This window comes from Callorhinus ursinus, unplaced genomic scaffold, assembly GCF_003265705.2.
Source record: "Callorhinus ursinus isolate GAN/ISIS: 27379988/994484 unplaced genomic scaffold, GSC_fseal_2.0 scaffold16, whole genome shotgun sequence".
Taxonomy (NCBI): Eukaryota; Metazoa; Chordata; class Mammalia; order Carnivora; family Otariidae; genus Callorhinus; species Callorhinus ursinus.
In genome coordinates, this window is record NW_027397078.1 from 1,027,779 (window position 1) to 1,053,413 (window position 25,635).

A 25,635-nucleotide genomic window follows, 5' to 3' on the forward strand; every position below is an offset into this window, starting at 1 on the left:
GTGTCTCCTATATGTGTTGCATGTTCTCTGCTATTGTGGCTGAGCTGCATTTGCCCTCACTCTAGTCATCTGCAATGGCTCTCTTTGCCTGTTGTGGGCAGTGTTTCATCCTTGTGTTGTTAATGGGCCAGTTTGGGGCCACACTAGGCTTGAGGTGGGTCAGACCAGGCATTTGTCAGAGCTGCAGACACCAAACTGCAGGATACTCTCCCTGTGTTGCCCCCTGGAAGGCTTTTGTTAGTAGGCAGGGCACTCTCCCTGTGTTGCCCCCTGAGAAGCTTTCATTGGTGGGTAGGGCCTGCCATCAGACCAGATGTCTGCCCCCAGCCCACTGCTGGGGCTGTAGCTGAACTCGTATATGTGGTTATCTTCCCCTCTCTCAGGGTAGGAGTCACTTTGGAGTGACTGTTGGATGGGGTGGGCATGTTGGATGGGGTGGCTCTTCTGACAAAGGCATGTTGGATGGGGTGGGTCTTCAGGAAAATGCAGGGGGCAGGGTTCCTGGTGTTAGCAAGGTCTGTGCTAATCTCTGGGGGAGGGGACCTGTAGCTGCTTTGGAGAACTGCTGAGGATGGGTTGGAGGGGGCGGGTCCACAGAAGTGCATGGGGGTGGGGTGTGCTGTTTGCAAGCTAGGTGGAAAGTATTCCTATTGGTTCCCACAGGTGTCTGTGTATCTAGGCTGGGGGGTGGGGGTGGGTAGGAAATGGCACCTGCCAGCTCTTTTGTTCTTGGAGAAGTCTCCTAAGGATCTCTGCCCTTCCAGCACACATTCTGAGATTAGTAAATTAATCTTCCCATATGTACCAAGTGTTTTTCAAACTGCTGCTTCTATGCTGTATCTCAGTGGGGTTGTTTGTTTTGTTGTGTCTTTAAGGACAGAAACTCAGTTTCCAACTGCCTTCTAGCCCTTCCAGAGCTGAGCCCACTGACTTTTAAAGTTCCTGGTATTGAGACTCACTGATTGTAAGAACTTGCAAAATTAAGTCGCTCTGGCTTTCAAAGCCAAATGTTATGGGGATTTGTCTTCCCAGTGTGGGTCCCCCATGTCTGAGGTGGCTGGTGTGGTGTCTTCTCCTCTCCCTTCTCTGTGCCTGTGGTGTCCCTCCCTCCTGCATACAGTCTTGCAGGTCAATTTCATGCCCAGTCATGTCCCTGCCCTTCCTACCACTGTCAGTGTGGCCTCTTCTCTATGATTGGCTGTGAGTAGTATGTTTTGCCAGTCTTTGGATCATCTTCAGGGTTATTTACACCAATGTGGCTGTTATCTAGGTGTATCCATGGGATGAAGTAAGCTTAGGATCCTCCTGCTCTGCCATCTTCCTGGAAGTCCAGGGCCCCCTTTTTAATAAAAGCAAATGTACCTTTTGCTGGGAATTGTAAAAGAAAGAGAAGGCTGATAAGCCTCCATTATGGGAAAAGCCCAACCTCATCATATTTCCATCTTTCACCAAAGGAAGAGTGGCATTATGCGTGCTAACACATGTACCATGTACCTAAGCATATACCAAGCATCTGCCCACACCTAGACACAGTGTACACCAAGCATGTACGCACATGGTTGTACACCAGAACATGCATGAAAATATGTACAAATACATGCTAGAAATATACCCACATTAACTTCTATAACAACAACAGCAACAACAATAACTAACACTTATTTAGCACTTACCCTGTGCCAGGAAACGTTTAAGGATTTTTAATGCACTAATTTATTTAATCTTCACAACTGCCCTAGAATATAAAAGCACATGGAAGGAAAGTGCCTCGCCTCAGGTCACAAACTATTCAGTGATGGAGCTGGAAATCAAGCCATAATCACTCAGTGCATTCCCCAAATATGCACATATACAAAGGCAGACACTAGGCATCCATGCAGCGGCCCATCCACATCTGTGGGAGCGTGCACATGAAAGCGCCGACCCAGAAATATTTATCTTTCCTCAAGTTTGCCATGTTACATATCATTTTACAGGCCAGTCTGACAAGAAAAATTTGGCAACATACATTGATGCCTACAGCTGCTCAGAAACAAATACCTGTTTGATACCCTAACACACTTTGATTATCTCATCACATCTACCAAGTACTTCTTTCCCCAAACTTTTATTTCCTCAGATGCAGCTTTCTTGGCTCAGGGCCAACTACCACCCATCCTTACCTCTCCCATACTGCCCAGGTCCTCATTCTGTCCTTTCAAGTACTGGTCCCTCATAACAATGCCCTGTCCCCTTCATCCTTACACAGAGTGACATAATGTATGACAAGCTCAGTGTCCTGATTGATATCCTGGCTGAGGAGGCAGCAGTTGAGAAAAGTGCTACAGTATGTGCAGACGATGGCAAGGCAGATGGAAAACCCTTCGTCCCTCAAATAGACCACATAGCCAAGTGCAAGTTGGAGCTGGCCACAAAGGCCCAGAATCTCCAGAAATCCTTGAAGCTCATCATATTCCAAGTTGAACAAGGTAAGGGTCCCAGAGTTGTGGTGATTGACGTAAGGGAAAGAGAAGGTTCCAGTGGATGGATTACTGATTTCCCTCACTCCGGGTCTGCTATTTGACTCCACTACCAAAACTTGACTTGATTCTGCATTCATATAGCATCCAAAGTCAGTCCTCAGACTGCTAATTTGAAAAGCCTCAGTCCTAATAAGCTGTCTCTTTGGCTCCTCCTACTTCCCAGGCACTCAATTCTTGCTACTCATTTATTTTTGGAACTAACACTCATCCTAAACAATTACAGCTCCTAAGTGGCCTGGCTCAAAGTTCTGTCAGCTTCCACCATCAGTCCTGGAATTTTTTTCCACCTGTTCCTATTTCCTTTCAACCACCAAGCCTGTGACTATTTTAAAAAGAAAAGAATGTTCATCTGTGCATGTCTTACATAGTATTAATCAGGCATAAGGCCCTGAGAGTGGTCCTGGGACCTCTGGCATTGATTGCCATTTCCCACAACTCATGACATCTGTAAGCTTTCAACTCAGAATGAAAACTCTTTCAACTCCTCCAACTTCTTAATTTAACATTTTGGCTCCCACTTCTTCCCCCCTACACACAATGCTTCTTTGAAAAACAGATCAGAAAATGGTATAAGACCAAGTGTGCTCTACCTGAACTGTTGGGATTGAGTAGAAGTCCATGTAGCAAGGAAGTCCCTTTGGCTGGCCTCTGACTTTTAGCCATGGTACCTTCTCCTACCTTTAATATAGCCTCAGCTAAGTTTCCCAGAAAGAAGGGAAATCTCCATTCTGCACTCTAAATGTAGTAAACAGCCAATTTGCCTCTATTTCTGTAGTTAGTTTCTAAGTAGTGGAGATGTAGCCATAATCTTATTACAACTAACCCTCAGCCTGCTCCATCAACATATAAGTCAGATTTACAGGTACAGCTTGTGACAATGGGGCAGAGAAAGGCACCCCTAGTAGGATAGGATTGAACCTATGAGCTTGAGCACAGGTTGAGCACCTGAGCTATACAGTATATAGGCTGGTGAACAGAAGGACACTTCTCAAATATTCTTGGAATGGATGAAACATTTGAATGAAAGGATGGCATGGTCCTAGAGGCTCAAGTCTGGAAAAAAAAGTAATGCGAGTAAATGAATTAACAAAGAGGTGATAATGAAGACAGAAGAACAGAGGGTTTCCCACCTTGCTCCCCTGCCCCAGGCCCTGAGCTTCTACTCACACTACATTTACTGGGTGACAGAAAAAGAGTAACCAGTAAAACAGAAAGCTCAGGCATGGATATGAAGAGACATGGGGGCAATGTTGTAAGAAAGCTAAGACTACAAACAGCATTGTGGAGGAGAGGAGAAAGTCAACTGGGGATCTCTACTGTCTACCCACACACTGACTGGCATTAACTAAACAAAAGAGATGCTTAAGAAGTGCTCAACCAAATATAACCAGTCCTCCTTCCTTTCTTCCTTCCTTCCTCCCTCCCTCCCTCACCCCCTCCCTTCCTTCCTTCCTTTCTCCCTCCCTCCCTTCCTTCCTTCCTTCCTACCTTCCTTTCTCCCTCCCACCCTTCCTTCCTTCCTTCCTTCCTACCTTCCTTTTTCCCTTCCTCCCTCCCTCCCTTATTTCCTTCCTACCTTGCTTTCTCCCTCCCTCCTTCCTTCCTTTTTTCCTTCCACTTTTCCTCCATAGTTCTGGATGAGCAAAGCCGACAGACAATATCGGTTAAGAACTTTACTTCAATGTTCTTCCTGGAAGATGACTCAGAAGATATTAGCCAGATGAGCCCAAGACACCGTAAGGATCTTTCTTTCCTTTTCTTATTCTAGCCTTCATCACTGTCTTCTAGCTCCCAGAGAATAAAGATGTGTTCTCATGCATCTTTCTTTAGCCATAATCCTACTCTGCAGTAGATATCCCTCCCTCTTTCCCGGAAACCTCACAGTATATGATCCCATGCCAATATCCAGAAGTAATGACCTCATTAGGTACTTTGAAAAGGCTGGCCTGATGAAACTCAAGATTTGAAGCTGTTTTCACTGCCAGCAAGCAAGCAGCCCCTTCTTACTATTCTCTCAGAGGAAGTCCATGTCCATCTAAGATGATCCCTCTTTGGACAGAGAACCTTGATTATAATCTAAGAAAAAGTCATTGACCTTGACCCTGGCCCCACATAGAAAAGAGGGTGAAATGCAAGTGAGGGGAAGGGCTTTCTTGTTTGCATCTGACACCAAGGTGACGTCTTTTGTGTCTAGGTTCTCGTCGTGGCACTTTGTCTACTATATCTTCTCTGAAAAGTGAAGACCTAGATAACCTCAATTTGGAGCATTTACATTTTACACCGGAAACTATGTAAGTATTTAGCCCTACCACCACTTTTTACTTCCTTCTTTCTCTGGTTAAAATAGTCTAAGGATATGCAGAGTCAAATCCTGACTCCGCTTCCTAGTTGTGTGACCTTACAAAAGTAATTCAACCAATCTGAGCCTTAGTTTTCTCATTATAAAATGAAGATAATTGTAGAATTAGCCACATTATGTTTCTTGTGTTTATTCAGTTTATATATGCATAGTACTTGCATTGAACAATGCTCAACATAGTTAAGTGCTATATGTGTTAACAGTAATTATTGTTATTCTCATTATAAATACTTAATAAATGTTAGCTGTTGTTATTTCAAAGGATCTGTTATTCCACTGTTGCTTTCCACAGTAAATAATTGGAGGTGCTAAAAAATAAATGAGCATTTAGGGGACTAGATAGAAAATCTAAGGGCATCTCTTTCATTAGCCCTGCCTCTTTCAAATATTCCCAGCAGCCAGGTTCCACCACATTCGCTCCTTTTGAGTTCCATTAAGATCAGTTTGGACATCACCTAGAGAAACCCCAATCTCCAGACTGCAGTTGAGGGAGGCAAATCTCATGTGAGAGATGTGGGGTCATTTTAGTAATGAATAAAAAAATTATCTATGATTAAGTAACTAAACTGTACTCATTTTCAGTTTCTCAAAAGAAGGACACAGCTGGCAATTACTTCAGTTAACTGCAGCTTCTCATTTATTCCTATCTCCAACCCCACTCCCCTCTACTTCACCATTGGCTTACACTCATGTCTGAAGTCTCATGGACCCACCTTATGAGTTTTAATCAGTGGTATGCTGCCAAATGTTTAACAACTAGTTCTCTGGGGGAAAAAAATCCTGATTTCTTCCTAATACAAACCCTCCCACCATAACCTATTTCTTTTTTATTTTTTACATAGAATTGTAATTACTGCTTTTTATTCACATATTATATCATTTGATTCATTATATAATATCAGCCCATACTACTGGATACTTAAATATGTCATTTTCCACTAAATGTTTTTTTCCACTAAACATTTTTTTATTTTATTATGTTATGTTAATCACCATACAGTACATCATTAGTTTTTGATGTAGTGTTCCATGATTCATTGTTTGCGTATAACACCCAGTGCTCCATTCAGTACGTGCCCTCTTTAACACCCATCACCAGGCCAACCCTTCCCCCAACCCCCCTTCCCTCTAGAACCCTCAGTTTGTTTCTCAGTGTCCATAGTCTCTCATGGTTCATCTCCCCCTCCGATTCCCCCCCTTCATTTTTCCCTTCCTACTATCTTCTTTTTATTTTTTTAAACATATAATGTATTATTTGTTTCAGAGGTGCAGGTCTGTGATTCATTTCAAGCTACTGATATAATTCCATTGAATGCAGAATTGGGACATAATAGGCATAATCAGCTTATATGAGCTAGTACTAACTGGTTCCAGCACACTGGTTTTGATGTTGACACCCAAGATGGATGCAGAAGAATAAAAAAAAAAAAAAAAAACTGCCTGGCTTTTTGGTTGTGTACATATCTACCCTCTTTTATCAGTCTTTTCCCTCAAACATGTGGTCACTTTGCCCTTTGATGTGAAAGTGCTACAAAGGAGTTCAGACATCTCTGAAAACAGTACTGCAGACTTTACTTTCATCATACATATTTATCTGAGATGCTTAAAAGTTCTTTATGGGAATAAGTCAGTTAGTATTTCCCTTTATTATATGTGAAGAAAATATTGACCACTCATATCTAAGGGCCTCCAGAGATGATTTCTTTATTATGACCAATCCCACTGAATCCTCCCACCTGGCTGGGTGCCCTCTCTTAAAGCAAACAAGCTAGGTGTTAACACAGTAAAACATCTATACGTTCCTGTCGCAAACATAAAGTCTTGTGCCCAATGTAGGGGAGGCCCTCCCTCAGTGGTTTTCAGTCATGCCGATAAAGTCTTCAGCCTAATGATAATGGCACTTCTTTCCTGCACCAATGTCTGTCCTCTTCTTTCCTTTGGCTAATTTCAGACGCTTCAAAGAAAGGTGTGTCATGAACAACTATTTTGGAATTGGACTGGATGCTAAAATTTCTCTGGAATTCAACACCAGAAGAGATGAACACCCAGGACAATACAAGTAAGGAAAAGAAACTCCCCTCCCTACATGCAAACACACAATTACAATATACACATATATTCCTACATGCCCTACCTTTCAGACAAGCAAGAGAAAGAGGTTCTTTAGAAGTAAAACACGTTGTTCCCAATGTTAGCCTAGTGGGATGGCTTATTCTAAATGTTGACCTCATCTGTGATGACTCTGCTTTGGCATCCTGAACTTGGAGCTGCCTACATAGTTTAGACCTATAGATTGCTGTGTAACAGAGCTCATAGTGTTACTGTTATTGAAAACAGATTACACTGACTTGATTCAGCAAATTTTCTACCGTTGTTCTGTCTGTGAGAGCTTGACCAGGTCCTAGTAGTGGCTTAAGTCGTTTTTGCTTGGCAAGGCTACAAATTATCAAAGATTGCCATACTGGTTCTTGGTGTTCCTAACCTGGTTCCCCAGGATCCATTGATTTTACCCCATCTAGTATTAGGTTACTTAACACCTTTTAGTACTTTTGTACTATAGACATACCCTAAGGCAGCCTCAGAGTTCTTGTAAATTGAAACTATAAGTAAAAAAAAGCACACACCCCACCATCACCCCTGCCACTCGCCACCAGAACTTCTTTCTCAGAGCAGACCCGGGCTGAGGAACAAGTACTTTATCAGATATGTGTTTTGCAAATATTATTTTCCAATTGCTTGTCTTTTTTATGACTCATTTTATAGTAAACATTTTTAAATAAGTATGCATAGATGTACATAGAAAAGGGTTTATAATTATAAAACAATGTTCCAGTGATTATTTCATAGGGATTCAATTGCAGGGTGATTTTTCTTTCTACTTTATATATTTATTTTTTTAATTATTGAAGCATAGTTGACATATAATCTATTAGTTTCAGGTGTACAACATACTGATTCAACAATTCTATACATTGCTCAGTGCTCACCAGGATAAGTGTAGTTACCATCTGTCACCATAAAATATTATTAAAATATTATTGACTACATTCCCTATGCTGTATATTTCATCTCTGTGACTTATTTATATTATAACTGGACTTTTGTACCTGTGAATCCCCTGTATCTATTTTGTTCATTTCCCCACCCACATCCCCTCTGGCAACCACCAGTTTGTGTTCTGTATTTATGAATCTTTTTCTGTTTTGTTTTGTTTTTAGATTCCATATATAAGTGAAATTATACAGTATTTGTCTTTCTCTGTCTGACTTATTTCACTTAGCATAACAGTCTCTGGGTCCATCCATATTGTTGCAAATGACAAGATTTCATTCAGTTGCTTGTCTTTTTTTGTTGTTGTCTGTCTTTTAATTTTCTTAATGGTGTCTTTTGAAATAAAAAAGATTTGAATTTTGACGAGTTCCAATTGATCAATTGTTTTCTTTTATGGACCATGCTTTTGATGGCATAGCTAAACGATTTCACCTAACCTCAAAAATTTGCTCCTTTCTTCTAAAATTTGTGTTGTTTTTGCTCTTACATTTAAGTCTATGACCTGCTTTGAGTTAGTTTTTTGTATGGCGTGAGGCAAGGGTCTAAGCTGGTCTTTTTGCATGTGAAGATCCAGTTAGTGCAGCACCATTTTTGATGCTTTCCTTTCCCCCAAGGAATTGTGTTGGCACCTTTGTCAAAAATCAATTGATGAAAAATGTAAAGGTTTTTTTCTAGACTCTCACTTCTGTTCCATAATTCTATATGTCTATCTTCACACTGTCTTAATAACTATAGCTTTATAGTAAGTTTTAAAATTGGAAGATGAAAGTCCTCCAAATTTGTTCTTTTTCAGAATTGTTTTGGTTGTTCTAGGTATTTCGAATTTCCATATAACTAAACTCCTATTTTTATATATGAGGAAGCTAAAGTGCCCAGAGAACTTATGACTTCAAACAAGAGTCCAAATAATTTTGTTTGAGCCTTCTTACATTTCAAAATTCATGCCTTGTAGTGACTTATTGTCACTCTAAAAGTTCATAATATTCATCTTATTTTATTTTTCCTTCCCTTCCCCTATACTCATCTGTTTTGTTTCTTAAATTCCATATGAGTGAAATCATATGGTATTTCTCTGACTGACTTATTTTGCTTAGCATAATACCCTCTAGTTCCATCCATGTCAATGCAAATGGCAAGATTTCATTCTTTTTGATAGCTGAGTAATATTCCATTATATAAATATACACATCCCACATCTTCTTTATCCATTCTTCTGTTTATGGACACCTGGGCTCTTTCCATATTTTGGCTATTGTGGACATTGCTGCTATAAACATTGGTGTGCATGTGCCCTTCAGATCACTATGTTTGTATCTTTTGGATAAATACCTAGTAGTCCAATTGCTAGGTCATAGGGTAGCTCTATTTTTAAACAGAGAGGGAGACAAACCGTAAGAGAGTCTTAACTATGGGAACAAACTGAGGGTTGTTTGGGGAGGCAGGTAGGGGGATGGGGTAACTGGGTGATGGGCATTAAGGAGGGCATTTGAAGTAATGAGCACTGGGTGTTGTATGCAACTGATGAATCACTGAATTCTACCCCTGAAACTAATAATACAGTATATGTTAATTAAATTGTGTTTAAATAAAAAATAATTTAAAGAAAGAAATAAAAAAGAGAGTGAGTAAAGAATTTTGGGAAGTAAACTGAGTTTCATAGTCATACTTTTAAATGGCCTTGCTGACTACCAAAAGGAAGCTTGTGCAATGGAAGAATATTTCTCATTATACAGTACATGGAATAATAGTAACTATAAAATCTGCTTCTATTACATTTTTTAGGCATCCAAATCATAATCAGGTATGAAAGCTAAAAGTCTGGAATGTTGTACAGGAATAACACAAAAATGATTATGTACTGTACTTATTAAAATATACATACATCTGATTTAATACCAGTAAAAGGTATTTAAATAGTAAAAAAAAAAAAAACTCATAGTAAACTCTATCCAACCTTTTTAGTGATTGTAAGCCCCTGCCTGTTTTTATCAGAGATCTTACAGTCAGTGGAACCCTGTCCTTCCCACATCCACCCCAAGTCTCCTGACATCATTTGCCTTCCCATATTCTCTCCACTGGCTCCTCCTCTACAATCTGCCTAGTAAGCTTAGCTCTATTCTATGGCACTGGTTTAATATACAGGTCTTGGAAAATCCCTCCACTTTGCCAGAAAAGTTATGCTTCAAATATATTGCAGTATAAGAGTCATATGTTTCAAATGAAATTGATCCCAAGCAGCTGAAATTTTCTGCTCCGGGAATGGCACTTGCCAGACTAGCTGGTGTGTATAAACCAGTTATGCTCATAGTTTTTTTGAATATTGCTTTCTGAATATAGCCTGTGTCTTCCAACTCTGAGCTAATATCAGCATCAAGGAAAAACAGCAAACTGAGGTGATGCTGAGGCTTCCAGAGGGCCCAGGAACCCATTTCAGGAGGTGTTTGCATAGGGGTACAGGTTACATTATCCTAGCATCCCCTCTTGTGTCCACTTACCATCTGACATGACTCCTCTCTATAAGAAGGTACTTGGAGATGGTACTGGCACAAATATAGACACATAGGGGCGCCTGAGTGGCTCAGTTGTTAAGCGTCTGCCTTCGGCTCAGGTCATGATCCCAGGGTCCTGGGATCGTGCCCCGCATCGGGCTCCCTGTTTGGCAGGAAGCCTGCTTCTCCCTCTCCCACTCCCCCTGCTTGTGTTCCCTCTCTCACTCTCTCTCTCTCTCTCTCTCTCTCTGTCAAATAAATAAATAAATAAAAGCTTTAAAAAAAAACAAATATAGACACATAGATCAATGGAACAGAATAGAGAGCCCAGAAATAAACCCATGATTATATAGTCAATTAATCTACAACAAAGGAGGCATGAATATGCAATAGGAAAATTCTCTTCAACAAATGATGGGAAAAATGGACAGCTACATGCAAAAGAATGAAACTGGACCACTTTCTTACACAATACATAAAAATAAACTCAAAATGGATTAAGGACTTAAGTGTGAGACCTGAAACCATAAATATCCTAGAAGAGAGTGCAGGCAGTAATTTCTCTGACATAGACTGTAGCAACATTTTTCTAGATATGTCTCCTCTGGCAAGGGAAACAAAAGCAAAAATAAACTATTGGGACTATATCAAAATAAAAACCTTTTGCACAACAAAGGAAACAATCAGCAAAACAGAAAGATAACCTACTCAATGGGAGAAGATATCTGCAAATGATATATCCAATAAGGGGTTAGTATCCAAAATATAAAGAATTTATGCAGCTCAACACCAGAAAAACAAATAATCCAGTTAAAATGGGCAGAAGATGTGAACAGACATTTCTCCAAAGAACACATACAGATGGCCAACAGATACATGAAAAAGATGCTCAATATCACTAATCATCAGGGAAATGTAAATCAAAACATCAATGAGATATCACCTCACACTTATCAGAATGGCTATAATCAAAAACACAAGAAACAACAAGTGTTGGCAAGGATGTGGAGAAAAAGGAATCCTCTTTCACTGTTGGGAAGGCAAACTAGTGCAAACCACTGTGGAAAACAATATGGAGTTTCCTCAAAAAATTAAAAATAGAATTACCATATAATCTAGTAATTCCATTCTATTTACCCAAAGAAAATGAAAACACTAATTTGAAAAGATATATGTACCCCTATATTTATTACAGAATTATTTACAATAGCCAAGATATGGAAGAAACCCAAGTATCCATCCTTAGATGAATGGATGAAGATGTGGTGTACACACTGTACACACACACACACACACACACACACACACACACACACACACAATGGAATATTACTCAGCCATAAAAAATAACGAATTCTTGCCATTTGCAACAACATGGCTGGATCTAAAGGATATAATACTAAGTGAAATGAGTCAGTCAGAGAAAGACAAATACCATATGATTTCACTCATATGTGGAATTTAAGAAACAAATGAACAAAGAGAAAATAGACAAACCAAAAAACAGACTCTTAAGTATAGAGAACAAACTGATGGTTACCAGAGGGGAGGTGGTTGGGGGATAAGTATAATAGGTGGTGGGGATTAAAGAGCACAATTATCATGATGAGCACTGAGTAATGTATAGAATTGTTAAATCACTATAGTGTGCACCTGAAACTAATATAACACTGTATGTTAACTATACTGGAATTAAAAAAAAAAAAACCTTTTTTTAAAAGGAAGGCACTTGAGGAATAAGATGGTGTCTTCTCTTGCTTTTCTTCATTCATTTATATTATTCACCCTCTAACTATCTTTCTCTATCCTTATCTCCCTATAGTAGCCGCCTTAAGAACAAAATGTGGTATGGCCTTCTGGGAAGCAAGGAACTTTTCCAGCGCTCTTATAGGAAACTGGAAGAACGAGTACACCTGGAGGTGAGTGGAAAAGAGGGCAATACTTCCTGGACGTGGAGAAAGGAAATCTCATTACTTTGGAAATCAACTTTTCCCTATTTCTTTGGTTCTTCCCAAGCTTTAACTCTGATCGTCCCTCGCAGCTCCTGGGAGGAAGGCATATAGATTTCTATTTTGTGGATAAGAAAATGATAGCAAAGGGGCGCCTGGGTGGCTCAGTTGTTAAGCGTCTGCCTTTGGCTCAGGTCATGATCCCAGGGTACTGGGATCGAGCCCCGCATCGGGCTCCCTGCTCGGCGGGAAGCCTGCTTCTCCCTCTCCCCCTGCCACTGCTTGTGTCCCCTCTCTCGCTGTCTCTCTCTGTCAAATAAGTAAATAAAAATCTTAAAAAAAAAAGAAAAAAGAAAATGATAGCATGAAGAGAAGACAGAGCCCTTCCCCCATCTCTGTAAAGGTCCCTCCGCACGGGTATCTGAAGGGCCAACAAATGAGAACCACTCTTTTCTTTCAGTGTGATGGAGAAGCCATCTCCTTGCCAAACCTGCAAGGCATTGTAGTGCTCAACATTACCAGCTATGCTGGAGGTGTCAACTTTTGGGGAAGCAGCACAGCAACCACAGTGAGTATGGAACAAGGAATAGGGAAGGAAAAAGGCTTGAGCCCTCTAAGGTCTCTCAGAAAGGGTAGCTGGACTGACTGGTGTAGGAAGTAGACAATGGGGGAATAGGAGATAGACTGGGAACTTTTATTAGCTCAGCTATGTGATCAGGTTTTCTTTTAAGGCAATTACCATCCCAAAGCAAAAGAATCAACCAAAGGCCTCAGGATCAGATCAAATCTTAGGTGTTGCCTGGACTTTGAATTTTCTACTCCTCATGCCTGAAAGATCCTTAAAAGGTTTCTCTTTTCTCCAAGGAGTTCTGTCAATAAAACCTCCTGGGAAATTGGCCATGACTCCTTTCCTCTGAGCTCACCCAAGAAAGTCATGAGGCCAATGGGACTGGCCTTAGGAATTTATGAAGCTAGATTGGACAGGGGGGAGGTTTGGGGGAACCCGCTAAGAGTTGTGATCTCAAAAGGGGCTAAGAATTGTGATCTCAGTGCCTTTCTCCCAGGGGTTTCCTGACCTCATCTTTCCCCTTTTAATATACAGTTTTTCCACTCTTCATGAGCTAGAAAAAATCTCACCAGGAGCCTTCACAGCATATGTGCTTGTGATAGACAGGGTGTGGTTTCTCAAGGGTGGGATATGTGACATAGTTTTTCCTTCTCAGGAATATGAGGCTCCTGCAATAGATGATGGGAAGCTGGAGGTAGTGGCTATCTTTGGTTCCGTACAAATGGCAATGTCCCGTATCATTAACCTGCATCATCATCGCATCGCCCAGGTAGGCAAGGGCTGGGTGGGCACCAGAAAAGCCTGGGCTTTGAGGCTACAACCTAGAATGTGGAGTAGTCCCACAAAATAACTGGGTGTAAGAGTGCCAGGGTAGAGGGAGGTTATCTGGTGGGTGGTAAGGTGCTGGCTAAGGCTGGAGACAGAGGTCATAGGGACCAAAAGGAGCCAAAAGCCCATAGGAAACAGGTGTTTTTCCCTGAGATAATCTGATTCACATCCTTGCCAGTCCTGCTTCAGATACACATTAAGGCCATTACTGTGGGATTATCAGATTGATCTGTAGTAGTGGCCTCATTTCTCTCCCCCATCCTCCCTCCTCTTCTCTGGCAGTGCCATGAGGTGATGATAACCATTGATGGTGAAGAAGGTATCCCAGTGCAGGTGGATGGAGAGGCCTGGATTCAGAGGCCAGGCCTTATCAAGATTAGATACAAGAATGCTGCCCAAATGTTGACAAGAGATCGGGTAAGAAAGGAAAATCTCACCTTTCTCCTATATTGTCTCCTCTATAGCTGTCACTTGAGTATTGACTACTTCCAGTCAGGCAGAATTCCTCAATGGGAGGTCTGCGTGCCACTCACATCAGAGTCACCTTGGGTGCTTATTAGAAATGCACATTCCTGGGCCCCACACCAGACCCACTGAATCAGAATGGGGATGGGTAGTTCCTGGGAATTGCATTTGTAAATAAGCTCTCTGAGACATTCTGTCATATACTGACATTTGCAAACCACTGTCAAGAGAGTGAGACAAGGAGCTCCCTCCTTTGGTTTTAGACAAAGTTGTTCCTCTCCCTCCACTGCACAGAGAACTAAAGGCCTCAAGTAGCTTTGGAGATATCTCCTTTGACAAGAGATTGTTCATTGAATATGGTCTTTAAGTTTCTCTAAGATTGAAAATGCTGCATTTGCAAATGCCACCCACTTCAGTCAAACCATCTAAAGCTAGAAAGAAGCCATTATTGACCAGATGTTCAGTACCTGGAGACTTTCTTCCACTCTGACCTGTGAACCATCCATAAAAATAGCAACAGAGAAGGGAAGGGAAGTCTAGTTTACAAACTGCCTACTTTGTGCTGTGCACATATATTCTCTCAAGTAGGTACTCCCAACAATCCTATGAAGAAGATACTCTTATTCCTATTTTACAGGTGAGGAAAATGAAAACCAGAGAGTTTAAATAATATGTGCTAAAGATCATACAACCAGTAAATGACAGAAGCACAATTCAAAATTAAACTAGATATGTCTGGCTCTAAAATCCATCACAACGTATGGCCTAGATTTGGCAAAGAAAGGAGCATGAAAGGTGCTCCACTGTCTTATAAATATGATACCCTCATATAGGAGCTTCTAGAAGGTTAACATCTATCTGACTGAAGCATGTGGTACCAAGATGCAGCACAGTAACAACAACAAAAATTAACAGTGCCTAGTAGGAAAGGGACAGTGAATAAAATGAAGGATAGATGTGCAGGTGTGTAGATGAGTGTATAGAAGAATGGATGGGGTCCTCTTTCTCCTTTACCCACTGTCCCCACAAAAATCAGACTCACAAACAGATTTGTCATGTACCCTCTTAGCTATCGTGATCATCAGGATCTGCCACTATCTTCATTTTCAGGACTTTGAGAACTCAATGAAAATGTGGGAGTGCAAGCATAGTGAAATTCAAGCTGCGTCTCAACCCCAGCTGGACTCCCAGGAATCTCAGGATAGCCTCTCTGATGAGGAGTATGCCCAGATGCAGCGCTTAGCTCGGCTTGCAGAAAACCTCATCAGCAGGTAAGAGGACTGGCCCAGATACAGGGCTGGGAATCCCAAGAACAGATAGGGAAAAGAAGCTAACTTGTGTCTATTGGCTGCTAAGGAGCCTGGCCTCAGAAAGGAGTCCTTCCCAGAGCTCTGAAGATTGACAGGGACCCTGACAATCCAGGCAGGAAATAGTCTTTGTGCTCAACAATAAGCCAGCTTGAACCTCTTCCTTTAGCCCCAGAGATGAACTTTGACCTCCTGATGCCCCAGACCCCATAGGACTCAGAATATTTATCCTTGCCCTTAAATATCAAGAGGGCCTCAGAGTTCTTAAAGTCAGCTTCCCTTCTCTAGCCTGACCTCCCACTCTCCCAAAGTACCTAGTATCTAATTCAGGTGAGATAAGGATGGATAAAGACAAATACCTAGAGAAGATCAGAAACATTTTCTGGCATAGTTTGCTACCCAACCCAGGTACCCAGAGCTCTCATTTCTACCTTCAACCCAACCCTCACCAGCACCCCAGGCGAGAAGTTTTTTAGAATTTCCAGACCCATTCATCTGTTCTTGTTTTCTTACAGACTTACTGACCTGAGCAAGGTCCACCAGCATGTGTCTGTTCTCATGGATTCTGTGAATGCCAGTGCTAACATTCTGAATGACATATTTTACAGCCAAGACAGTGGCAATGAGGCAGGTGCAGCTTCCTGCATTCCCAATGAGGTAAGAAAGGAAGGGGCAGATGAAGAAAAGGAGTCAAACCAAATAGGAAAGGAGATGAAAGTGAAGAAAAGTGAGCCAGAGGCTGGGTGGAGAAACTGGGCAAATGATACGGCAGGAAACTGATCAATAGAGTAGAGGGGAAGTAGAGGTATTCCTTGACTTGTTATAGGTGCAGGGTGGCTACTGGGGAAATTCCATAGCAGATTTCATCAGCCTGAGAGCTAGCCCTCATCCTGATAGCTATCAACCACACTGGCCTCATGGGAGAAATAGCCAACGGATAGAGAGCAACTTGGCATTGGCACTTCCTCATCCCAAGTGGATCCCTGTATAACCTGTTAAGGTGATGCCTGTCATGGAAACCTGAGCTCCAGGCTGCCTTGGTTTCCGTCTTGAGGGAAAGGTCTAGATTAGGATACTTGATGTTAAATGTGCCATCCCATGACTTTACCCACTGCCAGAAGATTTAAGTGATTCTTTTTAAAAAGTACCTTTAGTGCTAGGCAAACAATACAGAAGGGCCACGTATTGGATCAAAGCTTCCTGAAACGTGGGTTTCCTATTTATTTTCAACCAGACTGAGTTGGTGGAGGCCTAGAGCTCGAAGCCTGGAGTTTCGAAAAGAGATGGTTGGGCCTAACCCCACCTACCATGGGAAAGGAGGTTTTGAATATAGCAGCAACAAGTAGCATCAGATTTATTCTCTGGTTTCCATATTTCCTATTTCACTGTATCCATAGCAGTCAATCAATGGCATCAAATGCCAAGGTGTGCCGCACCTCTTCGTAGGACACACCAGTCTGTACCAGTAGTTGACAGCTCTGGTTATGTCAGTTCTGATTGGTTGATGTCCATGCTGTACTAGTTGTGCTATATTTTGAATATTACTTTTTCACCTATGGCCACATCCTACTAGCCTGCTCCTACCTTCCTACAGAGAAGCCAGCTGCATGCTTACTAACCAACAACTCCTCTGTCTTTGTCCTTTCCCTTCCTTTCTTTTCCTTTCTTCTCTCAGACTCTAAGCAGAAATGATGCAGTAGATGTTACATTTAGTCTTAAAGGGCTCTACGATGACACCAAAGCTTTCCTGGATGAAAACTTGGTGAGTGGAGGGGGTTGGAATGAGGGAGGGCAAAGTATTCCATCTGAAGATGGTCATGGTCTATGCTTGGTTCTAGGGTGTTGGAAGACACGTAGGAATATTTTGGCCAGGTGCTTACCTGGAAGTCCCTGCGGTGTCATCCTCACCCAGGGTTGTCATTGATTGTATCAATTCATGGTTATGCTAATCCATAGTGACAACCATATCCTTGAAGAAAAGTCTCTCCCTCTCCTTTGGCAAATGTCTCCTGGGTCCAGACCAGGCCAATCAAAAGTAGGGTATTCTCATCATACTTAACACAGGTTCAGTAGAAAGGGGTGAACTCTTTTGAGCTGCTCTATATCTCCCAAGTTTCCATATACCTTTGTCACCATGTGGGAAGACAATATAGACTAGTGGGAAGCTCTAGGTTCAAATCCCCAATCTGCCACTCACTAACTCTATTCATTTTGTAAGGCTTCTGTACCAAAGTACTGAAACCTGGGTAACTTAAAACAACAGAAATTTATTATCTCACAGTTTTGGAGGCTAGAAGCTGAAATCGTGTCAGCAGGGCCATATTGCCTCTGAAAACTGTAGGCAAATCCTTCCTTGCCCTTTCCTAGCTTCTGGTGACTTGCCGGCAATCTTTGGTATTCCTTGGCTTGTGGAAGCATTACTCCAATCCTCCATCTTCACATGGTATTCTCCTTGTGTCTCTCTGTCTTCACATGACCATCTTCTTATAAGGACACCAGTCATATTGGATCAGGGGCCTACCCTACTCCAGTATGACCTCATCTGCAATGATGCCATTTCCAAATAAAGTCATATTCTGAGGTACTGGGAGCTAGGATTTAAACATATCTTTCTTGTGGTGGGGGGGGACACAATTGAATCCATAACTGTGTTACTTCCAAGCTGTGTGAAGTAACCTCCCATCTCTGGGTCTTGGTTTCCCTATCTATAAAATAGTAATTGTAATCTCTACCTCTCCAGGTTGTTGTGAGAATTAAATTAGCTATTGTATATTAAGGGCATAGCTGGCCTGGCACCTAGTAGCGGCCTGATAGATGGTAGATTTTATTAGTGTTAGGGAAAATGGACTGAAGCTCAGTTTTTGAGCTACAAGAATAGTTGAATGTTTCTCATAATGCAAAGCCCATAGGCACACTTGACAAGTGTGCTCTGATGAGTCAACTGATCATGACCACCCCACTTTTGGGTTGGCTGCTAAAGCCCTGAGGCAGGTGCTGTTCTTGCCTCTCATCTAATTAAGGTTTATTTGAAGAGGGGCTTCTGAGTTGATATTGCAAGAAGTGCATCCACTTCCCCTTTTCCATTTGCACATCTAATTGGCACACTGCACAAGCGGCAGAGTGGCTAAGGCAATCAGGCCAGGCTGTCCCAGCATCTGAGCCCCAAGCTAGAATCTTTCAGCCTTAAACAACAACAGAAGTACCTTCTATATATAGGCAGAGCTCAATGGCCTTGCAGTCTGAACAGCAGGAAATATGGGAGCTTGGCCTCTCATTGCCACTCAGGCTTTCTTGAGGCTCATGGCATGAAAATTGGTTTGTGCCAGCCAACAACCCAAACTGAGCATATACCACACCTAATAAAGTTAAGGACCTGATAAGGACCCACACACACATACACACATCCAGATGAGACCGGGGGCAGGCAGCAGCTAAGAATAATCATGTATCTCCGGAAAGGCTATGTCAGAGGTGGTATGGAAATAAAGCTTATTTCATTTTGGTGTTGTTATTCTTCCCCTTGAAGAAGGAGGGCAGTAAGCAGCTCAGTGTTGGCAGAGGGATGGAGATTTATGATGAAGTAAATCCCACCCAGTAACTCTCACTTCCTTTATTTGGCAACCTCACTTGTACTATGGCCAGTGATGTGTTAGAACAGAAACCAAGAAATAAGCAACGAAGTCCTCTGAGTCAGTTCACACATTTACCTCAGAGAGTCCTGGACAAGGTCTCCTATAGAGCCAGAAGGATAGGAGAACAGAGCATGAGACCCAAACCCACCACCTAGAATTTTTCAGAGCCTGAATCTCTGGATGCTAAATAGGAAGTCATTAGGAAGCCAATTTATTCTTCTCCTATTATGATTAGAAATCATTTTCCAGGGCACCAAATCCTTCTTTCTTCTCTGTGGTTTTGGGTTTGACTACCAAACCCCTTTTGAGAATTGCTGTTAAGTATGCCCCAAAGGACTCCCTGCCCCTTTCTCCCTTACCTTGAAGTGACAGCCATTTCTACCTGACACCTGCTATCCCCCATCCTACCCCCATGTGCACACACATGTCCTGTGCATCTGGGCTACTCTGTACTGTCCTAAATCATTAGTTGTAAAGCAAAAGATTATTTGTCAGCACTGCCTTGTTTCTCTCTCATATCCCATTCTGACTGACCATAATCTCCAACCCATCCCCCACCTGCCATCCATTTGTGACAGTTGGCAAGGATCCATTTATGGTTGGAGCATCAAGTGGCCCGTGCACAGCTAGAAGCCACAGAAGTGCCAGATTGATAGTAAAGTATATGAGAGGGAGGAGAGGTGAGGCCAAGTTAGGTGGGCTGGAAAGTATGTCAGGGCTAATGATAGCAACATGCATCTGTTCTCCCAGCTCACTATTTAATGGAACATGAACTATCTCAGCTATGTTGCTGGTCTAGGACTTGGTTCTTCTGAGTTGAAGATGGTCCCAGAAGAATTCATTTTAACTCTCCCATGGACTGTACAGAGTTCATCCCGTGGGTTCTGGGGATTATTAGGGAATGCTTAAGTTTTGTTTCCTGAACCTGTGGAATGAGCCATCTGGATCGCATTTCTAAATTACAAAGAGAGACTAGCTAGGGGCTAAAGCACAGCTTGGGGGCTGCCTGGGTGGCTCAGTCAGTTAAGCGTCTGCCTTTGGCTCAGGTCAGGATCCCAGGGTGCTGGGATCGAGCCCCACATCAGACTCCTTGCTTGGCAGGGAGACTGCTTCTCCCTCTGCCTGCCATTCCCCCTGCTTTCCCTGCTTGTGTGCTCTCTCTCTTTCTCTGAAAAAATAAAATCTTTTAAAAATGAAAGAAAGAAAGAAAGGAAGGAAGGAAGAAAGAGAAAAAGAAGAAAGAAAGAAAGAAAAAGAAAAAGGAAGGAAGAAAGAAGAAAGAGGAAGAAAGAAGAAGAAAGAAAAAAGAAAGAAAGAAAGAAAGAAAGAAAGAAAGAAAGAAAGAAAGAAAGAAAGAAAGAAAGAAAGAAAGAAAGAAAGAAAGAAAGAAAGAAAGAAAGAAAGAAAGAAAGGAAGAAAGGAAGAAAGGAAGAAAGAAAAAGAAAATAAAGAAAGCACAGCTTGGGGAGGCAAACCCTCTTTGCCAGAAAGGGAAAATTTGAGCCAATCTCTCTCTAGCCCTCTCCTTGCTTCACAAAGGAGCCATTAAATTATGGTAACTATGTGATAAAGATTCCCCAGCATCTGACCACCTCACATATCTTTTCTGGGCAGTGTGGTATATAGGGTGGGCTATAGAGTTAAACAGACCTGAGTTTCTATGTAGCCATGTGATCTTGAGCACCCAATTGCTTTGAGTTTGTTTTCTTGTCTATAAAATGAGAACAGTACCTCGTAAGGTATTATAAAGTTATTGGGAACATAGAATGATATCATGTATGCACAATGCCTGGCATACAGCATGTACTAGAAATTGGTAGCTGTTATTTAGGGGGACATTTAAGATGTCTCTGGGGACTTGAGGGTCAGGGGTAAGACCCTTGTTCTGGACCCTAAGCTGTAGGGGTATAACTCGTGTTAATTGATACTGGTCAAAAGGCCTCTCTTCTTGCCAGACTGTGAGCATGCCCAGCCCCAAGGAAATCACCACAATATGATTGTTTCCTGGATCTCCCTATTGAGAAAGTAAAGAGCTAGCTACGCCTTCCACCGATCCCATGGCCAAAGGAGATACAAGTTGGCACCCTGTGGTCTCATGGCCACTAGCAGGGACTGGGAGTGTGGGAGAGAGCCAGAGTTTATGAAGGCAGGGTGTTAGGCACTGGATACTCACTCTTTTTCTTGTCTTTACCAGCTGAGAAATGCTGAGGATGAGGCCACACTGCGAACTACCCTGGAAACCATGACTAAGGAGTTTGAAAAGCTATCCGAGATTGACTGGATGAATTCAATCCTTGTTCCAGAGGTGCGTTAACTGGGGATTAGGAAGTAGAGAAGAATGGGGCTTCTTCCTTGGTTCCTTCCAGTTTGGGCCAGGACCCAGTGACTGATGTAGCAGAAGGTGTCCAGTAGTGGCTTTCAACTTGAGCTTGAAGGAGTGCCCTCTTCCCATCTACTCATCATAAGCAGACAGGACATGGCAGAAAGCACACTGAAAAACTAGATGACCATGGGAAAAATAACCAAAAAGAAGAGCTACTCTGTGGCAGGAGATGATTGGGAAAGAATAAGCAAGATTGTTTTTTTCTATGCTGTTCTCTGGTCACAATTCCCCCTCCCTGCCCAATACCTGCTACTAGGAACTGGATTTCATCTGGCACATACCATTATGGTCAATACCAGTGGTTTGCAGCCAACATCTGTTCTAAATGGTTGGTGCCTGGGCCATATGGGTGGTTAAAACACCTCTCTCTGCTGCTTCCTGTCCCTCCCACTCTGGGAGGATAGCAGCCTCAGTGCCTTCCGTTAGCAGATGTGTGGCTTAAAAGAAAATCAAGCGCAGCAGCAGTGGCTACAATATAGCTGTGGGGATGCTGTCATTTTTGGAGAGTCGGATCAGGAGGAGGAGGAGGACAGGTTTATACCCCTTCTCTAATGGAGAGGATTGGAGGTATAAATATCTTGAAGAGATGAAAATCCCAAAGTTTCTTGGAATGTGTTTGGCTGGACTTTCTGGCAACAAAGTTAACCTGGGAATTACGCTTTACTAAGGTCAGTGGTAAAATAAGCACACTTCGGCAGGAGTGAGAGGGCTGGGAGGCTAAGCTGGAATTAAAGAGCCTGTTTGATCTGTACAGCAGAGAACACACATTCATAATTAAGAGCTATGTGTGGAGAACCTTCTTTGCATTCCAGTCAGGGAAGCAGGTGGCCTGTAAGTCAGGTTCTTCCCTGTAGGAAGGTATTTAGCCAAGGAAGTATGTTGTAGCTCATCAAACCATATGCCTGAAAGAAGGGGTGCTTTTTCTAATTCATGCAGAGGTGCCATATGAGCTAACAGTGGTCCTAGCAATCTCACCCTTCCAATCCCTAGCCACATGGCCTCAGGCAAAATATTTTACCTCTCCGAGCCATTGTTTCCTCATTTCTAAAATAGGGATGATAGGGGCGCCTGGGTGGCTCAGTGGTTAAGCGTCTGCCTTCGGCTCAGGTCATGATCCCAGGGTCCTGGGATCGAGCCCCGCATCGGGCTCCCTGCTCCGTGGGAAGCCCGCTTCTCCCTCTCCCACTCCCCCTGCTTGTGTTCCCTCTCTCGCTGTCTCGCTGTCAAATAAATAAATGAAATCTTTAAAAAATTAAAATAGGGATGATTTAATAATAGTATTTCATAGCCACTTGCAAGGTTGTGGGGGGGCTTATATGAGAGCAGTTATTAAAGTATTTAGCAAGGAACCTGACACAGAGTAGGATCTTGGTAAAAATCATTTGCCTTCCTAGGGCATGGGACTAGTCTCCCACACTTGGAGAGATAGCAAATCTATCTGCAGCCATCCTTGTTCACCAACTTGCCAGGCCTCTAGGAATTGCTTCTGAATGTTAGGCAACTAATTTGACCTTCCTTTTGCTGTGGTTTCCCAGGAACAATCTTCAGACACTGACAGTAGAAGCATTAGATTGAAAGTTAAGTTCCCCAAATTGGGGAAGAAGAAGCTAGAAGAGGAAGACAAGCCTAAATCAGGCCAAGGAGTCCAGGGTTTTATTGGTAAGTGCCCCCACTCCACAGGCATAGGGGTCATGAAGACTTCCCCAGCAGCCCGGGTACCTCCCAGGGACCTAGAGCTCGCATTAGAAATGTTCATGGATATGGCGGTGATGGAGGGGGAGATGGGCTGGGAGCCAAACTTAGACAATGCCAAGCAGCCTCTTAGACAAAGTGTGAGTTAAAAAGTGATATGGACAGTGGGAAGAACCTGAGAAGGAACCACGCTATGTGGTCTCTGTGATACAGATAGCTGAAGAGAAAATGAGAACACTTTTCTGCTTGACCCATTCATGTCCTTGGTTGATGAAGTATGGCAAAATAGTCATACTTAGATTACTCTCCCAGTCAAATACAGTTACAAGATTTTGGTTGTGCTCCAGAAAGCAGTATTTGAGATGGGTTGGGATATCAGTGCTAGGCACCTACAGGGTGAAGAATAATTTCTATGACCTATCTAAACTCTGTTATTCCTTATCTGTAAATTCCTGGAAATTCAAGTTTTCTATGTTTCATTATTTGAATTTTGGTTCCATCCCTTCTTTGGAGTTGGACTTAAGCGTTATTGATATGTCAGTGGGGCCCAAAACAAGGTTTTCCTAGAGTTGTCAGTTATGCCAATTCTGGTGTCAGTGGTCTCTACTAAATTTTGGGCCTAGATAACCTGGAAGCTTGAGAGATATACCAATAGTTGGCATGGGGGAAAAGGGATGGAGGGCGCCTGTTTGTTTCTGAGGAAATGACAATTTGCACAGATGCCAAGAGAGAATGTCTTGGACCAAGCTATGTTTTCTCGGGTTTGGTCCAACTGGTTTGATTTCCTAAGAATCTTCCAGTTGGGAGACCAAGGTGTTTGAAAGTCTTTCAGAAGACTCTGAAGGGGTCAGTAGCAGTTCCATGGATTATCAGGTTCTGAGAACTCATCCCATGTGTTTGGCTTACATGGTGTCAGCTGGTATTCTTGGATGACTCAGAGATGGTTGGTACAATAGAAACAAACCAGTCTGTCTCCTAACAGACTCTTTGTTGGCTCTCTTTAGGCTCCATATATTCGGGCATCTGGCAGTGTGCTAACATTATTTCTATACATGTTTTTTTCTCTAAAGGACATTTGTGGCATCACAGAAGTCGTGAAGATGAAGCAAAAGATGATGATCCTCCAACATCATCAAGATTTCAACTGTAGTTCTTAAAAGCTAGAAGGAGAACTCACAATGTTTGGAATTCCACTACAAAACTCTAAAAACCTCAATATAGGCTAGACTAAATTATTTCAGAACAAACATGAGCACCACCAAGAAAGATCCTCCAATTCTTTACACTAATATGCTTTTCCTGGACTCAATCAGGTCTCCTTAGAGGTTTACATTTTCTCATTGGCCAAAGATTCTTGTTCCGAGTTGTTTTGTTCAGTTCTCCTTCTCTGTGCATCTTGAGCAACTACAGTATTTAATTGGGATAAGCTCATGAATGGCCTGGGATCTACAAAGGATTCAAGAAAATTCACCTCTTCAGGGAATTTGGGAACAGTTTTCTCTGACAAGCAGAAAAACTGTTGATGCTAGGGAATGAATGAAAGAAATACTCTCAGGGAGATAAGGAGAGGGGTGAGGACAGCCAGGCTTGGTTGTTTCTCCCCCAATCCCTGCCAGTTGCAACTTGTAACTTCAGGAGGTCTCTTCTACTTGGCTTATTAAGATGAGAACTAGGTCCTGGGGGCTTGTCCACTTGCCTGTTACAATGACCATGTGAAATCTTTTCTTGTAGACATGGTGACTGCTTTCTCTGCAAACCCTTTGTGTTTTTCCATGTGTGCATGTATGTCTTTGCACATGTCCAGGTGGTGCTCTGGTGGCTGGGTGGGCCCATTGATTGGAACTCACCTCTATGGCAACCATATAGGATCCCCCGCTACTGCCTTGACCCTAGCCTGCATGCCTCCATGGAGTGTTTGCCTGCATTCTCGCTGGATTTTTTAACTAAATGTTTTGCCGCTGTGCTGCAGTATAGATTATGTACAGAGACATAAAGATGTATATATATATTTTTTCTTTTTAAGAACTGAAAATACAACTCGACCTCTAAGTGACCCTATAATTTATTGTGCTAACCCAGGAAACCCTCCCCACCCTGATCCCATTCCCCACTCCCATTACCCTACACACACATACATGCCTCTACCAACTGCCCTAGTTCTTGGTGGAGCTTCTAATCTTTTGGTGCATTTTCAGCGTCTTAGAAGTGGCTGGGATCTACCTATAGCCCAGCCGATTCTGACGCCCTCCCCCCCCCCCCCCCGTAAAATTCTGAGCCAGGCCACGGAAGGGGGAACAAAAACACCAACGCCCTAGAGAAGGGGGCTAAGCTGGCATGCTGCCTTTTTTGCTCTATTTGTCCTGGACTCTACATCAGCAACTGCCCCAAAC

The 25,635-nt window shown here is 42.4% G+C and overlaps 1 protein-coding gene across 1 annotated transcript in view; it reads left to right on the plus strand.

The window, feature by feature from the left end:
• Positions 1 to 24,449, plus strand: part of DGKK (diacylglycerol kinase kappa) — a 148,503-nt gene extending 124,054 nt beyond the window's left edge. Inside the window, exons 15-28 of the mRNA XM_025857850.2 lie at positions 2,249 to 2,468; positions 4,154 to 4,258; positions 4,717 to 4,813; positions 6,833 to 6,940; positions 12,244 to 12,340; positions 12,831 to 12,938; positions 13,594 to 13,707; positions 14,049 to 14,183; positions 15,342 to 15,502; positions 16,054 to 16,195; positions 17,214 to 17,300; positions 21,365 to 21,475; positions 23,089 to 23,212; positions 24,316 to 24,449. Of these exons, the coding sequence (XP_025713635.2) occupies positions 2,249 to 2,468; positions 4,154 to 4,258; positions 4,717 to 4,813; positions 6,833 to 6,940; positions 12,244 to 12,340; positions 12,831 to 12,938; positions 13,594 to 13,707; positions 14,049 to 14,183; positions 15,342 to 15,502; positions 16,054 to 16,195; positions 17,214 to 17,300; positions 21,365 to 21,475; positions 23,089 to 23,212; positions 24,316 to 24,395 (1,689 nt within the window). The 3' untranslated portion in view covers positions 24,396 to 24,449. The remainder of the gene's footprint in view (positions 1 to 2,248; positions 2,469 to 4,153; positions 4,259 to 4,716; positions 4,814 to 6,832; positions 6,941 to 12,243; positions 12,341 to 12,830; positions 12,939 to 13,593; positions 13,708 to 14,048; positions 14,184 to 15,341; positions 15,503 to 16,053; positions 16,196 to 17,213; positions 17,301 to 21,364; positions 21,476 to 23,088; positions 23,213 to 24,315) is intronic.
• The last annotated feature ends 1,186 nt before the right edge of the window (positions 24,450 to 25,635 follow it).